This window comes from Rhincodon typus, chromosome 1, assembly GCF_021869965.1.
Source record: "Rhincodon typus isolate 14 chromosome 1, sRhiTyp1.1, whole genome shotgun sequence".
NCBI lineage: Eukaryota > Metazoa > Chordata > Chondrichthyes > Orectolobiformes > Rhincodontidae > Rhincodon > Rhincodon typus.
In genome coordinates this window covers 143745138-143761734 of record NC_063332.1, presented here as the reverse complement: position 1 = coordinate 143761734, position 16597 = coordinate 143745138, and the positions used below count along the sequence as shown (strand labels likewise).

General features: G+C 40.9%; 1 protein-coding gene across 1 annotated transcript in view; it reads left to right on the top strand.

The window, feature by feature from the left end:
* The window catches only part of LOC109935317 (short transient receptor potential channel 3-like), a 107820-nt gene that overhangs the window by 6868 nt on the left and 84355 nt on the right, over positions 1-16597 (top strand). Inside the window, exon 2 of the mRNA XM_048608904.1 lies at positions 11004-11781. Coding sequence (XP_048464861.1) covers positions 11004-11781 — 778 coding nt within the window. The remainder of the gene's footprint in view (positions 1-11003; positions 11782-16597) is intronic.

Sequence of the window (16597 nt, the reverse complement as noted above, 5' to 3'; positions counted from 1 at the left end):
CCTCTTCGACCTGTTTGTTTCCTCTCCACCTATCCTCTCCTCTATCCCTCTTCTATCCGCCTCCCACTCTCTCCCTATTTATTTCAAAACCCCCTTCCCCTCCCCCTTTTCTGATGAAGGGTCTAGGCCCGAAACGTCAGCCTCTTTGCTCCTATGATGCTGCTTGGACTGCTGTGTTCATCCAGCCCTGCACCTTGTTGTCTCCATATCCTATGACTTGCAATTACGACTTCCTATGAATAACATTGATCAAAGTTTTGGTGAACAGTCTGTACACAAGTGGGTGGCAGGCAGAAAATATGTGGTCATGCTGCTGCATAATATATGATAGAATAGACCACTGTTTAAACAGCACTTCTATTGCCTGGAATGTGTAGAGGATCCTTGCAGTACTTAAGAGTGTAGATCAAGATTTATGATGGTCTGCTGCATCCTGCACAACCTTGCCATAATGAAGGTGCAGCTCTTAACTCCCAGCTACATGGTAACCATCTGAGAGTAAAGAAGTGGAAAGGGTAGAGGAGGAAAAGGAAGCGGAGTTGATAGCGGGGGTGCCAATCAAGAAAAGACTGGACAATGCTTGATTGACTTACCTGACTGCATCTTCAGTAAATGCAATCCCCATTAGCGAAGAGTTCTACACCTCCCTTTCCCTCCATTCCTAACCATTACAGTATCCAGTTGACCACAATGCAAACAAGCTATAGCTGCCATTAAAAATTTCCAAACAAAATTTGTAAATCAAACCATGGCAGATAAAAGTCAACTAATCACCTTTGTACATTCCTTTAGTGCTTGCCTTCCATGTGCCGTTTCTTCTCTTATTGTACTCCTATGCAGTGTTATCCCTGCAGCACTGCCAGTGGAAGGCTGTTGGCTTTCAGTGGGGGAAACTGCCAATAGTCTGGGAGAAAGGCCTGAAGCACCTCTGGGCTTAGATGGCTTCAGATTGCAGTGTCACAACTTAGAAGCTTGGAGGATGCTTTCTCATCTGTTGCACCACTACACTTAATATAAGTCAATCTTCCTCCTGTAGATGCACGCAACATCTGCTCCATGCAGAATACACCACCTCTTTAACAAATGCAGGCTAGCTTTAACCTTTAATGAACTTGGACCTCTTGCTAAGCATGCATATATTGAATAGCTGGTCATTATGATCCTTTTAAATGAATAGACAGCATGAAGTTGCGTGGTGCCTCGACCAAAAGCAGGGATATGTTAATCTCCCACTGTAATTCACACAATTGCTTTAGAGGGCTATTAAATTTTCCCCCATCAATGACGTGTACCTGTCAAATGCATAACTATTCTATAGCAAACATTATCTTATTTTATATATGTTGCATTGTTGGAATTAAACGAGAAGCTCATTATTGTATTGAAATATGCCCAGACTGTCCAATTGGAAGAAAATTAAATTCAGTGGCTTACTATTAATCAACAGCATTTTACAGAGATCTAAGATTGAGGTTCTTGAGACTTTTCACTAATATAACGTAACCAATATCATTTGTAATGATTTAACACTTAATGTGTGGATGTGCTTTTTTCCAATCCTTTGCTCGAACAATCTTTTTTAACTCCAGGTGTATTTTCCATGTAACTGAATGCTCATCTGCTTGGTTAAAAGAATAACGTTATCACAAAATACTAAATTCTTAATAAAAACCAAAAGAACTGTGGATGCTGTAAATCAGGAACAAAAACAGAAGTTGCTGGAAAACCTCATTTTACTAATAATTTTTCTCCCATATTCAGATGAGTAAAGGTGCTAACCAGTGTGCTATTGATGAGAAATGTTCCAGAATCAGTCTTGTGACTGCACTGAACTGGTTGGTTGCACCATCAGCTGTTAAAGGAGCTTCAATTGCACTCAGCACTCTTATGTGGGAAAATCAGCTAATTTCCTTCCTTCTAATTCCTTTCAGTGGTGCCTGTTCAAAATATGCATTTGAATGTTAGCTGAGAACAGAATTTACTACTTATATGATCCCTCTATGAATAAATAAAACTGCCAATACTCAGTATTCAGGCTTACACATGCAGAATGGCTGCTTGTGTTTGCCACATTTATGGAACTGTCCAACACTTTCAATAAAGGAAGAAAGAAATTGGAGAAAAATAATAGAAAGTAAATAGTCAATATAGAAGATAGCTTTTAGAAACAATTTTTGGATTATGCTACTGTGTTAACCAGGTGCTATCATGAATTTAAACTGCACAACAATTTAATCTTGGGATTTTACCACTTGAGGTTGAGAACTCTTTCTGTGCTAAATTTGTTTGTGCATTCAGTTAAGTTCCCTACATCTCTGCTTCTAAAACGCCAGCATTTAAGGTAATAGAACAAGCATATATGGAAATGAAATGATTTTGTATGTGTTGCAAGATATATAAATACATTTGAAAGAGATCTTGCTGGAACATTGGACTGAATTTTTACGTTAAAAACTAGGCATGTCTAGATTATGTATGGGGATTTAAAATTTTGGGAAATCTGTTCCCAATCCAAACCTGTCTCCAACCTATTTCTGGCTTTAACTGAGGTAAGGAGTTAGGCTGGGAGCCAACTCTCTCTCCAAGGAGGTGGGTTGGAACTTGAAACATGATAATGATGCTATGACTTTCATTTGCACTTAGATTTTCACCTCATCATCACGAGCGTCGGGAAATCTGACACCCTCATTGGGGTGAGAATTGATGGATTCAGAAAGTGAATATTTTCACACCTGCCCCATGGAACTAAGTATAAAAGCAGAAAATGCTGGAAATGCTCATCAGATCAGGTCTGTGGAGAGGAAAAACAGAGTTAACAATTTAGATCAATGCTGCCACTTCATCAAACTGAGGAAGGATAGTTATGTCAGAGATAGTAGGAACTGCAGATGCTGGAGAATCTGAGATAACAAGGTGTAGAACTGGATGAACACAGCAGGCCAAGCAGTATCAGGAGGAGCAGGAAGGCTGATGTTTCGGGCCTAGACCCTTCAGGCCTGAAACGTCAGCCTTCCTGCTCCTCTGATGCTGCTTGGCCTGCTGTGTTCATCCAGCTCTACACCTTGTTATCAAGGATAGTTATGTAATGTGTTTTGGGCAAGAGAAAGGAAGAAATAGAGGAAGGAGGAACACAAGGGAGGTCTGTAATAGACAAAGAGTAGAAAACATAAAGTCAAAAAGGTTTTTGTTGCAAGAAGTAAGAAAACAAAAGAACAGTCCAGATGAGGTATGAATCATTGAATGGTGGCTTCCAAATGCCTAATGGAGAAATATATATACACATATGTAAAGAAATAAGAAACATTAAACCAGCAAAAACAAATATACAAAATGGAGGCTGAGATTATTATCTAAATTTATTAAACTTAGTGTTGAGCCCAGAAGATTGTAGAGTGATGAGCTCAAAGGTGAGGTGCTGTTCTTGTGTGTATGGAGTTCCGTTTAAAGAGTGTAGCAGGCCAAGGAAGGGAAACCTGTTGCCAACTTAAGAAGTCTCCATGTTTGGGCATCCAAACCCACTTTGATTTTGCCTAGCCCATCTCTCCTCAAGGCCTGTGATTCCAATATCAGGCCTCTATTCACTAATCCCTCCCCCTCCTTAACTGTCTCATCTGAAACATTGGATATCCCCTCCAGTGGCTTCTGATTTCACCACTCCCACAGCCTCCAATTACCCTACTCCACCTAACGCATCCCAGCTCCCATGGCTTCTGATCCCTTCTCAGACACCTAACTTTGGTCCAGAAACTCACTGTAAATTGATCCAATTTGAAGATGATACCAAACTTAGAGGGACACCTCTTTTGAAAGCATCAGTTAGAAACTGTAGAGATAGCATGATGAATGATGTGGTCGTTATGGCACAAGAGTACCAAGCAAAACCAAATCAGTCTCACTATCACTGGATTTGCAACAGTTGAATTAAAACATTCAATGACCCTCAAAATTGCTTAATTATTCCTAACAAGGCCTTATGAATAATAGATCTTGGACATCATGTTTATAACTTAAACAGAAATTAACAATTTATTCTTACTAATGTAACTTTGGCAGAACACAGATAAACAACAAGGCAATACAATTAATATCTACAATCTAAAGCCCAAACTTCTTTGATCATAACTGTCTCTCACATACAGACAGACACATTTAAGGGATAAATTAGAAAAGAAGTTAAAAGAATCATAATTGGCCAGTTCAGTAAACAGCTTGAAACATTTCTGTGAAATCCTTGGACAACAGATTGTTAACAGGCATGTAGAACTGTGTATCTTGTTTGAATTCGAAAGTCACTGGTTAATGAAAACAGTTTCATCAGACTTCTAGAAATATGTACTTATTTCTTACAGAATGGGATTCTTTTTTCAGAATATTCAACAACTCAATAACTGAAGATAAATTAGAAAATGAACAAAACCAAGCAGCACCTTCTCTGGAAGACTCTAAGTATCTTACAGCTTCCTGCCAAACAGAATCAGAACCAATTTTTTTTTTTCTCTTTTCAATCAATATTTTTCGTGGTTGGCAGTTAGCACTGGCCCTCTCTTGATTGGCCAATTCAACATCCAAATAGCTGCCAGCCCTGAGCATGGCAACAACTAAGGGCCAATTCATTTACAGTGTCCTTAGATCAGCAATTATGTTGCATCATTTTCCAGTCCAGTTCCAAAGAGAAAACATCTGACTTTGTTCTTTTCTCTTTTACAACAAGCTGCTGTTCAAAGCTCAATTCTTCAACTCACAGATGGGTGCTGACTTTAATGCTCCCTATTTGGCTGAAACAGGGCATGGCCATTAAAATAAGAGACAAAATGTACATTATATTATATTAATATAGTTTGTAACTGTGCTTGCTGGAAGTGGTCAAGTGCCCCCTGATCCTAATTGTGATCCTGACCCTGATCCTGATAATCCTATTCCCCTGGCCTCATCTTCCCCACTACCTACTTCTGGTTGTATCATATCTCATCTTCAGCCTCCTAAATTCCTCCTTCTTTTAAGTCATATAACACTGGGCTTAGTTGGTGAAACAATGACGAATGAAACTTAATATAGCCATGTGTAAATACTGCACGTGGGAACACACACTTTATTAAATGATGTCGAAATAGCTAAGGTGTTAAAAGAGACCCAGAAGTCTTATTACTCTCCATGCTTAAATGTCCAACTAAAACAGAGCAGCAACTAACAAAGCTAATAGAATATTGAATTATGCCCTCAACAGTAGAGGACAAATCAAAGGAAGTCATGTTTGCAATACATGGCTCTGGTCAGATCTCACCTTGAATGCTGTTTATAATACTTTTCAATGAAACATGACAGAGATGCTTTGGTGGATGATTATGCAGAGAATGGTCGGAAGATCTATACCTAGTGTTGGGGGGAGCTTGAATTTTGTAGCCTGAAAAAAGATACATCTGAAAGGTAATCTTACTAAGATATCTAAGGTAATAAGAAGGTTAGTTGCAATATTACTTCAAATTAAACAATGGGAGTAGAACAAAAATCCAGAAATTTAAATTAGTAAAATGTAACTTTCAAATGAATGTGACCTTAATCCTTGTGTAAAGAATAATCAGTACTTTGGTTTGGCTCTAGGGCAGAGTGGTGCAGGCAAAAGCCTCATTTAATAAACAATTATATGCTTCAATGGAAGAGACTGTACGATTATTGCAGGAGAATGAGTTAACATGAACTGATTTTCCCATCCAGAGTGTAGGGCTGGGTTTTACAACCTCCACCAGACATGTTTCTGGCAGGAGGCACATAAAGTAGGACAAATGGTGATCCTACCATGTTTCCGATTACCTAGGCTATTTCTCTCAATATGGTAGGCAGGCGGACACCAAAGTTGATAGCGGGATCAACATATTTAAGTAAAAACTGAAAGGTCAATTGAGCCTGTCACGAAGCCAATTGACCCCGTTAGCGTGCTGCCCATGCCATAATAATGGTTGGTGTGAGCAGGCATTTGGGAGTGAGTGGTGGTCCATTTCTTAAAAAAAATACAGCCTGCTTAAAAGGCAGGTATGAAGATAAGGATGGGCCACATTATTTGTGGGCCCCCCCATGTATACTGGGGGCTCCCCTTCCCAAGATGACACCTGCCCATTTGTTGCTCACTATCTGACCTCCAAATCCTTGTTCACATTCCTGTTATCCACTTTCTGCGTGACTTTCACATCCCTGCCTGACCCAGCCTGGCACAAATCTAGTTCTAGCATCTTCATGGACCAGCATCCACTATTGCACTCTGAATTGCCAGCCAATCTGATTGGCAGGCATCTCTCAAGATTGGGACTGTTTCCTCATTTAGCCACCCACAACATGTTATCACCAAAGCTCCAGCTTTTTTACATATTCTTGGCAGCTGATACATAGAAACAAGGCTTTGGCAGGCCTCAGTCATGTGATTCCCTCTGAAAATTTTTCTGAAGAAGGGTCTACGCCCGAAACGTCAGCCTTCCTGCTTTTATGATGCTGCTTGGTCTGCTGTGTTCATCCAGCTCTACGCCGTGTTATCTCAGATTCTCCAGCATCTGCAGTTCCCACTATCTCTGCTCCTGTGTCTACTTGTGTATGTCAATGAAGTCACAAATTGCTGACATCATGGGGTCCTGTCCTGCCTGGGGCTGAGCAGATGTCTTGTCTGTGCCAGTCCTCTAATTGCCAGTGACCTGAGGCATTTCTTCCTCAGCCTGCTGCAGAGATGTGGCTGTGATATGTTCACCCAACTCTAATCCAGCTAATGTACCCAATGAGTTGTTAGTATCTTAGTTGGTGGGGGTACAGGAAGCAGCCTTGTTGGTGATTCCTATGAAGCAGCTGTGCTCTCTTCCTCAGGGGTGAACAAGGTGATGTCTTGTGGTGCCACTGTCTTGGTACCTGCAGGAGACAAGAGAGAATGAGTTGTGAACAAGGAGTAGATGTTCTAGTATATATTCACAGTGGGGGTAATGGGACAATAGCTCAGCAATGGACAGGGCTTCTTATTTGGATGCCAGGACATGGTGGTTTTCACATTTCCATAGGACTGGTTGTAGTCTTTGCTGACAAGGGCTAAACTCCTCTCCTCTTAGGATGTTGAGGAGATGAATATTTGGCATCCTCCAACCAACTGGTTCTTTTACAGGCTATTTTCTCCTGCAATGACAAAAAGGAACGGCTTTCGTGAGATTAAAGTGGATGGCACAGCTATTAGTAGTGGTGTGGGTGGGTTAAAAGTAACACAATTCCTTAAACGCACTCAAAGTAACATTGACTAAACATTCCTTAGTAACTATTCCACTAAACTACTGAAAAGATACCCCCTTAACATCTGAAGACGACTGACAACTCTAAACTGTGTTTATACATTACACGGTAACATCTGCTTAATTGTAGTCCTTATAGGTACCAGTCCAAAGTTACTCCCAGTTTGCATTTCCCAGTTTTACTGAATTATGTCAGTGTCAATTGCAAGTTTCATCCCTCAATTTTCTGAATTCTTGGAGCAATCAGCAGCAACACACACACACTGCCAACTCTTTCTCCTGCCATTCCAAAGTTTTACTTAGCATCCTTAAATACTCAGGCCCTCTTCATAGAATAGAATAGAATCGTAGAAATATTTCACAAAATCCCCTCAGTATGGAAACAGGCCATTCAGCCCAACAAGTCCACACTGACTCCGACGAGTATCCCCCCAGACTCCCCCACCCACCCTATCCCTGTAACGCCACATTTCCCATGGCTAATCCAGCTAACTTACAGATCCCTGGACACTATGGGCAATTTAGCACAGCCAATCCACCTGATCTGTACATATTTGGTCTGTGGGAGGAAACCAGAGCACCCAGAGGAAACCCACACAGACACAGGGAGAACATGCAAACTCCACACAGACAGTTGCTTGAGGCTGGAATTGAACTCCGGTCCGAATTGCTGTGAGGCAATTGTGCTAACCACTGAACCACCGTGTCACCCTGTTGCCTTTGACTAGAGAACAAACTCCCACCAGCATCCTGCCTGGTGACTTAACACAAAACAGCATTATCCTTCACTGTCAGCACCAGTTACTCTTTACCTGCCCCTCTCTATGTTCTGTGTATCTGAAACAGTAAATTTGCTGCCTTTCTTCTTCATCTCCAGTTGTTAAAGATTAGTGCCTTAATTTTAAATTGCCAATAGTGTCCAGGGATATTTGGGTTAGGTGGCTTAGAGATGGGGAAATGCAAGGGTAGGGGAATGAGTCCGGGTGGGATGCTCTTCGGAGGGGCGGTGTGGACTTGTTGGGCCGAATGGCCTGTTTCCACACTGTAGGGATTCTATGATCTATGATCTTTAATCGGGTTCGTTCTGAGCCCCTGTCCTACTGCTAATCAGGGCACATGGATCTATCACTGAACAGAAGTCGTAGGATGTTGTATGTCCCTCTTTCCTGCTCCATTTTACCTTTTTTACATTCAAAACAATCTTATGAAAGCTCATATTTGTAACAATGAACTGGATTTTACCAGAAATTGGACATGTCAGTTTTGGTGAGTTTCATTCTGCAAGCCTTAGTGAGTTTTCTCATGCTATCTTCCCAAACTCACTCCATTAAACATACATCGTGCCCTTTTGGTGCCCTGCATGTCATATTTCCCCACTTACATCCTGGCCACTACTGGGATCTCCTGGGCTCACCTTTAAAGCCTGGTTGTGTACCTAGTTAAACTCTGCCCTGCATAGTTCCTATCAAATACTCAAGGCATGCTGTTTTGGAGGCGGGTGGGTGCAATGAGGTCACTGCCCATGGAGTATGCCCGGAGGTGTTGGTGATTGAAGGAGGACCGGATGTGCAAGCAGTGAGCAGGAATGGCTAGGTTACCTCGCTGACTTTAATATTGGGGATTGTTGCTGTCAAGTTCCTGTTGGTGGATGGGAAAATGGGAAATTGCACATCAATGAAACAAGATGATGTCATAATGAGAATGATTATGCATGTGACCATATGCAAATAAGCTCTTGCTACTCACTAGCGAGAATCTTAATTTGCCATTCAACTCAGTTGGAAAAGAAGAATTTTTGCTCTCAATGTTGAAAACTATTCACAGCCATCTCATGCAATTATCCCAACTTTCTTATTATTGCTTACATCATTCTGGGGCTTTGAAGATTCCACTCAAGATGTACAAATATAAAGTAAAGATATGCCTCATTTTTGTGAGTTTTGAATTTGTCATCTTAAATAATTCTAAATGTATTCCTATTCAAACCTTTCAGTGATCTGCTGCTAGATATAATTAAGTGGATGTTCTTGCGGAAATCAACAAGCAAAATTAATTTGTAATTATCTAATGCTGATCTGTTAGTGTTTCCTCTGATGTATTGCTAATATTTTTCCTGAAAATTTATGCAGCATATTGACTACCGTAGGAGGAAGAAGCACAACAATCTAACTTAGGCCATTCACTGCCAATGTGGCTGCATTCTAGTTCTTCGGTGTATTGAGGGCCATTTTCCGAACTAGGAGATATCTGATTATTTCAGGTAAAAAAAATAACAGAATAGTAATAGAAATAACAGGCTCTCAAGACCAAAATGGATACCGAAGAGATCTTTGCCTGAAAATGTAATTGCATAGCAATCAGTCTTCAGATGCTAACTGGCCTTCAAAGCCTCAAAATAATGAACAGGATGTGCACATAATTATAAATAGAAATTTGCAGTTAATCGTTCACCAGAAGTCTATTGCAGCAACCTTATCTTCCATTTCACTTTACTGTTGAATTGCTTGTGCAGTGACTAGCTGCTTGGTGAACAGGTTTGACACCCAATCTTAAATGTAAATTGGACCTCACCATTTAAATGCAGGAAAGAAATCTGTCCCCAAATTTCTAGGCCATAAGGACTGAATGTGTGACTGTGAGTTTAGAAATGGTTTACTTACTACTTTTCCACTATTGTTCAAAACAAATCCTTTTTTTTTTTTTAGAGCTTTTCTGCAATATTCAGAATACATCTGCAGTGTTCTGTATTATCATGTGATGCAAAGAATAAGTTGTTTCAGCACAAACAAAATTGTTGGTAGGTGCCCGGATGTGCTGCTAGGGATGGTGACAGAAGCAGAGCCATTTAGAAAGACACATTAAGTGGCTGAGAATCGAGGGATGTGAACGATGTACAAGCAGATAAGATTAGTTCAGAATGTCATCATGGTTGGCACAAACATGGTGGTGTGAAGGGCCTGTTCCTGTGCTGTCTTGTTCTATGTTGCTAAAGCAAAGCCATTGTTCTCTTAGATTCAGCATATGTAAACTGCTGAATAATAAAATCTGATTTCATCACACAATTTGTCAAATGAAGCTCCCTTACATATTTGATAAATTTAAAAACACAAATGTATTTTCCAATTGGTGAACTTGACACACGAGAATCTCCTCCTCTCCTATGAGGCATATCTTGTTCAGTTTTGCCATGCTGTGTGTCAACTGTTTATAATACACTACAAGAATTCTAACTCCAGGACTATGGAATCATACAGAAAGAGGCCATTCAGTCCATTTCCCCTGTGCTGGCTCTTTAAAAGAGGTATCTCAGTAATCTAGCTCTTTTCCCTCTTGTACTGCATTTTTTTCCTAATGAAGTATATATCGAATTCTCTTTTGAGCATTATGCTTGAATTTTCTTCTACCACCTTTTCAATTCTGCATTTAAAAACTTGCTGCACAAAACAATGTTCATCATTTCTCTGGCATGTTGGTCAATTATTGTCAATTGTAATTCACTCATTACTGATACACATTTTGGTAAACATCCCCCATCCTTTCTGATAACTCCAAGATAGTTTTCCACATGAAAAAACCATTAGTATATCAACAAGAATAGGCTTTGGTTGATCTTCTTGGAAAAACTTGAAGAATAATAAAAATTGATTAAAATGAAAAGACAATATTCAGAAGTTCTAAATTTAGCAGAGATGACTGACTACAGAACTATTCCACATCTTACCTTGGTTTACTGTGCTCTCTCTCTCTTAGGCCAAGCGTAAGTAACACATCTGTAATACAACGGAGAATGACTGTGCTACGGGAGAAGGGAAGGAGACAGGCCATCCGTGGTCCAGCATTCATGTTCAATGACAGGGGCACAAGCCTTACTCTGGAAGAAGAACGTTTTCTGGACGCAGCTGAATATGGGAACATACCTGTTGTTCGACGAATGCTGGAAGAGAGCAAGTCACTGAATGTTAATTGTGTTGATTACATGGGCCAGAATGCCCTACAGCTAGCAGTTGGAAATGAACATTTGGAAGTAACTGAGCTCCTTCTAAAGAGGGATAATTTGGCTCGAATTGGAGATGCATTATTACTTGCTATCAGCAAGGGATATATACGAATTGTGGAAGCAATTTTGAATCACTCTGGATTTGAGCCCAGTAATCGGCTGACCCTCAGCCCATGTGAGCAAGAAATGCAAGATGATGATTTTTATGCTTATGATGAAGATGGCACCAGATTTTCTCCAGATATCACTCCAATCATTCTGGCTGCCCATTGCCAAAAATACGAGGTGGTGCACATGTTGTTGATGAAAGGAGCGCGGATTGAGAAACCTCATGATTATTTTTGTAAATGCAATGAATGTGTGGAGAAACAAAAGCATGATTCATTTAGTCACTCCAGATCAAGGATCAATGCATACAAAGGATTAGCAAGCCCTGCCTATTTGTCTTTGTCTAGTGAGGATCCAGTACATACTGCACTGGAACTTAGTAATGAATTAGCCAAGCTGGCAAATATTGAAAAAGAATTTAAGGTAAGTTTTTTTTTTTATGAATTTTTTAAAAGTACATCCAAGCAGATTAAATTTTGCTTCAATTTTATAAAAGTTGTATGGATTAATTGAGAGAACATAAATATTGAGATAATTAAGCCGTTGTCTGCCAATGGATCTGGAAAATTAGTCTCCTTGGAGCAACTTTTTGGCCTGTCAGCCCATGCCTTGTGATGTTAAAACAAAATCTGTCATATATTGACATTGTTACTGTCAAGTGATTTTGTGAATGTGACTGAAAGTCAACATGAAAGTGACTGCAAATCTGGGATGTCAAATTCTCATCTAAACACACAGTTGGATGAATGCAATCCAGTGTAGAACACTGACAAGGAGGCCAAAGCATATCAGTACACTTGCAACAACTACAGTATAGCTCATGCTCCATGTCAAATTGCAAATGAAGAGTGGAAATGTGGTCAGGAACCAAACGAAAACTTCTCTAAAAATATTTAGAAAAATCCTAAACTGAGAAAATCATGTACAGTTTGAGGATAAGCAAGATGATATTTGTTGAAATCATTGCTTCCAGATTAGCATCTCAACAGCAGCAATAGTTCAGTTGCACCCACCCCAACAGGGTAGCAATCAAAGATATAATAAAACCCAAATTGGCATCAATGATACACACTAGTGTCAACGTCACAACCTGGATTCTGTCTCCATTGTCTTCCAAAACCCAAACGCTCTGTAAAGTTCATATCATGACAGTCTACTATGTTAAGTAAGACCACTGAACACTATGACTATGGTGTGTATTACTTGGCAAAACCAAAAGCATGGCACATATTTTAAAAAAAAAAATTTGAATGAAATGTTATTGCTGTTATGACAGAACGACTCCAAATTACCCTTTGACACATTGAAAATGAGTTACATTGCATTGTCCAAACACTCATACACAGAACTTCATTGTAGCTGATCTTATTGAGAGTATCCAGATACAGCACACAATCTAAGTATGTTTTGTTTTGCTCGTAAAACACAATTTGTCATTCCATAGAGTCTTTGGACTTGAAAAGTTAATTCTGTTTCTCTCTCCGCAGATGCTGCCAGAGCTGCTGAGTGTCTCCAGTATTCCCTTTATTGCACAACTTATAGTTGAGTGGATTTTGACTTTATACCGAAGTGTAAAGAAGATTGTCTATCTTCTATTCCTGATTTTTTTTTTAGTTCTTTTGATAATAAAATCTATCCCAGTGGAGTTTGTCAGCATGATTGTAACAATAATGCAACTGGTTACATACCAGGGAAAGCTTTATTGTTGAAGTATTAGCTGGAACTTTCCACGGAGACAGTGGCCTCACCCATTGGCTGAAAATTTGGAGGAGAGCCAGTCTCCACTGGTCCAACAAGCCACAGCAAAAAAAACACTGGACTTGAAAGTGTTTAACTGTTTTTCTCTCCCTCGATGCTGCTAGACTTTGTTTCTCCAGTACTTTCTGTTTTTGAATATAGTCTTCGTTGCTCTCAAGGTCAAATATTCCATCAGTTGAATTCGATGGTTGTTCATGGGAATGTAGAAACAGGAGCAGGCCGTTCATGCCCTCAAGCTCCACAATTCAGTTACATCATAGCTTATCTCTCCACGAGTTCCATGTACCTGCCTTGTCCCATGTTCCGTGTTAATCCCACCTAGCAAATACCTATTCATATCACTCCTGAAAGTTTCAGATGACCCAAAATCCACAACCTTATGCAGGAGAGAATTCCACATTTACACTATCCTTTGTGTGAAATATTCTTTCCTGGTTTCATTCGTGGTTTAAAATTTGTCCTCTCGTTCACCCAGGGGAGAAAATATTTTAATTTTAGCTAGCCTATTGATCTCTTTTATTGATTTGAACATCTTGAGAGAATGGGAAATGAGTTTATGCAACAGCTCCCATCCTTGAGTCCCTATATTGGTCTGGTCAATTTTTTCTATGCCATACAAATTCAATTTTAATGAGTGCAGAATTCTTGTGTTATGTCAAAAAGTGAACCATTTCCGATCTTTTCAATGGAAAATAAAATCAGGCATCCAATTACTCATCACTTTCTTACATTGATTAAGACTTAAGTATGTATCCTGCCAAAGTTGAATTTTACCCCAGAAATCTTCTCATATTCTAATTCATTGGAACGAGCAGAAACTACACTTCAGAAAGACCAACTTAAAATATGGAATGTATGTCAATTGTATTACAAAGGAAACAAAATGCAAGAAAAAACCTCAATCAAAGGAAGAGGAATTTGAAACTTTAATGGTGGCGGGTGGGGAGGTGTAAAGTGTAAAGGAAATTTGAATAAAGTGTGTAATAAGCTGCTGACTTGATATTGTCCATGTTGCACACCCACCTAAACTGAGTTCTTTCAAGGCTTTAAGGCACGAAAGGAATGAGTGTTGAAAGTGTTAAAATAAAGAATAGGAATGCAACTGCGTACTGAATAAGATAAACAGGCGGATCTTGTTTCCAAGAACATGAGCCTCTCTGGAAACTTTGAACTACAGAGCGTATAAAAGTAATTATTATTGTGGTTGAAAATAATTGAAGTTTTAATCTGGCATGTCACTGGTACTTTGCAGCAAATAACCATACAGGAAATAGTAATGAGTTGAAAAATGACTACAATATTCTTTGCACCAGATGATTTATAGGATTTGATCTTCAGATGCAACTGAAGATTATGGCTCGTTAGTGTGACAGCTAGTCGTTGCAGCACCATAGGCTAGAGTTGCACATTGGGACGATCCAGAAATCCTGATATAATTGACTCCAAAGGAATGGCATGGGAAATTGAAAATTCCAATAGGTAATTCCCTTGTATCCGGATCCTTCAAGAAAGCCCCTTGAAATCAGAGATTTCAGAGTATTTCAATTCACTTATTAGGGTTAAGGACATACTGTAACTCCTGGGTAACTATTAAACTGAGCCCCCTGATTCACCACTGTGCCAATCATCCAACCACCACCAATTACATCCCGTCACTGCTTGACCCTGACACTATGAGAATCTGACACCCCCAATTCACACCCTTTGACCCAGCTCCACCACACGCCTGCCAGACAGAATCCTAGTAACTCTACTAGACATATTATTATCATCATCACCACCACCCACCTATACCCCACCATATAAGCACCCTTCCACCAACCCCACCAGACCCGATACTGCCACCCTCTTCCCAATCTGACCAGACTCATCTGAGAGGTACCACCCCCAACCTACCCTAAACACTCATCCACTTGGTTGGCATCCTTACTCTTATCCTTACTCACCTGGCACATATGCCGCCACCCCTCCCCCACCGCTTACCACCCTACCCATCACAGCTACCTGGCACCTTACCTCATCTATCTGGAACCCTACCCACCACACTCACCACACAACCTAACCCCTCAGATTCCAGTCATCCTACCACCTCACTCACTTCTGCTGTTCATTTAAACTTCAGAAATTAGTGCAAGTGCTATAAATAGACCTCATTTGTTGATGTTTTGTTTTCACTGCTGTTTTCAAGAATTCCTGGACAAGGTTTATAAAGGGAGGCATCTGTTCAGGAATCTCCAGCACAGAGTAATTGAAAAGTAAGTAGGTATTCCTTTATCTGATCAGGGCCTGAGACAGGAGTTCAGACCCTGATTGGAATTTCTGGACACATGTTGATTAAAGGATGCACACTTGGCAGAAATCCTAGAAATGTGTAACTAATAGGGAATATATAAAATAGCTGGCTGTCAGTAATAATTAAAAATAACTTGTATTTACAAAATGTGAAATGTTGGAGCTGTGAGGCATAATAAGACTGAAAAGTAGCAACTCATGAAGCAAAACTTAAATTTTAGTGTGGAGAAATGGGTAAAAGAGTGTTAAAACTTCCAAACTGAAGCAAGTTTAAAGCAGAGATAGTAGGAACTGCAGATGCTGGAGAATCCGAGACAACAAGGTGCAGGGCTGGATGAACACAGCAGGCCAAGCAGCATCATAAGAGCAGAAAGGCTGACGTTTCGGGCCTAGACCCTTCATCAGAAAAGGGGGAGGGGAAGGGGGTTCTGAAATAAATAGGGAGAGAGTGGGAGGCGGATAGAAGATGGATAGAGGAGAGGATAGGTGGAGAGGAAACAAACAGGTCGAAGAGGCGGGGCTGGGGCCAGTAAAGGTGAGTGTAGGTGGGGAGTTAGGAAGGGGATAGGTCAGTCCAGGGAGGACGGACAGGTCAAGGGGGCGTGATGAGGTTGGTCGGTAGGAGATGGAGGTGCGGCTTGAGGTGGGAGGAGGGGATAGGTGGGAGGAAGAGCAGGTTAGGGAGGCAGGGATGAGCTGGACTGGTTTTGGGATGCGGTGGGGGAGGGGAGATTTCACGCTTGGACAGAGAGCAGTTTTTCCGCCGCCTCCGCCTCCACGCTTACTTCTTCAACCGTGAACCTAACCCTCCCTCTACTGACCCCTCCTCCCGCTTCCAACACACCCCCTCCTCCTGGACACCACCCCAAGGCCTCCTACCCTCCCTCGACCTCTTCATCTCCAACTGCCGTCGAGACATCAATCGCCTGAACCTCTCCACCCCTCTCACCCACTCCAACCTCTCCCCCGCAGAACGTGCAGCCCTCCGCTCCCTCCGCTCCCTCCGCTCCAATCCCAACCTCACCATAAAACCTGCAGACAAGGGAGGCGCAGTTGTAGTATGGCGCACTGACCTCTACATCGCCGAGGCCAGACGCCAGACGCCATCTCTCCGACACCTCCTCCTACCGCCCCCTTGATCGTGACCCCACCCCTGAGCACCAAACCATCATCTCCCAAACCATCCACA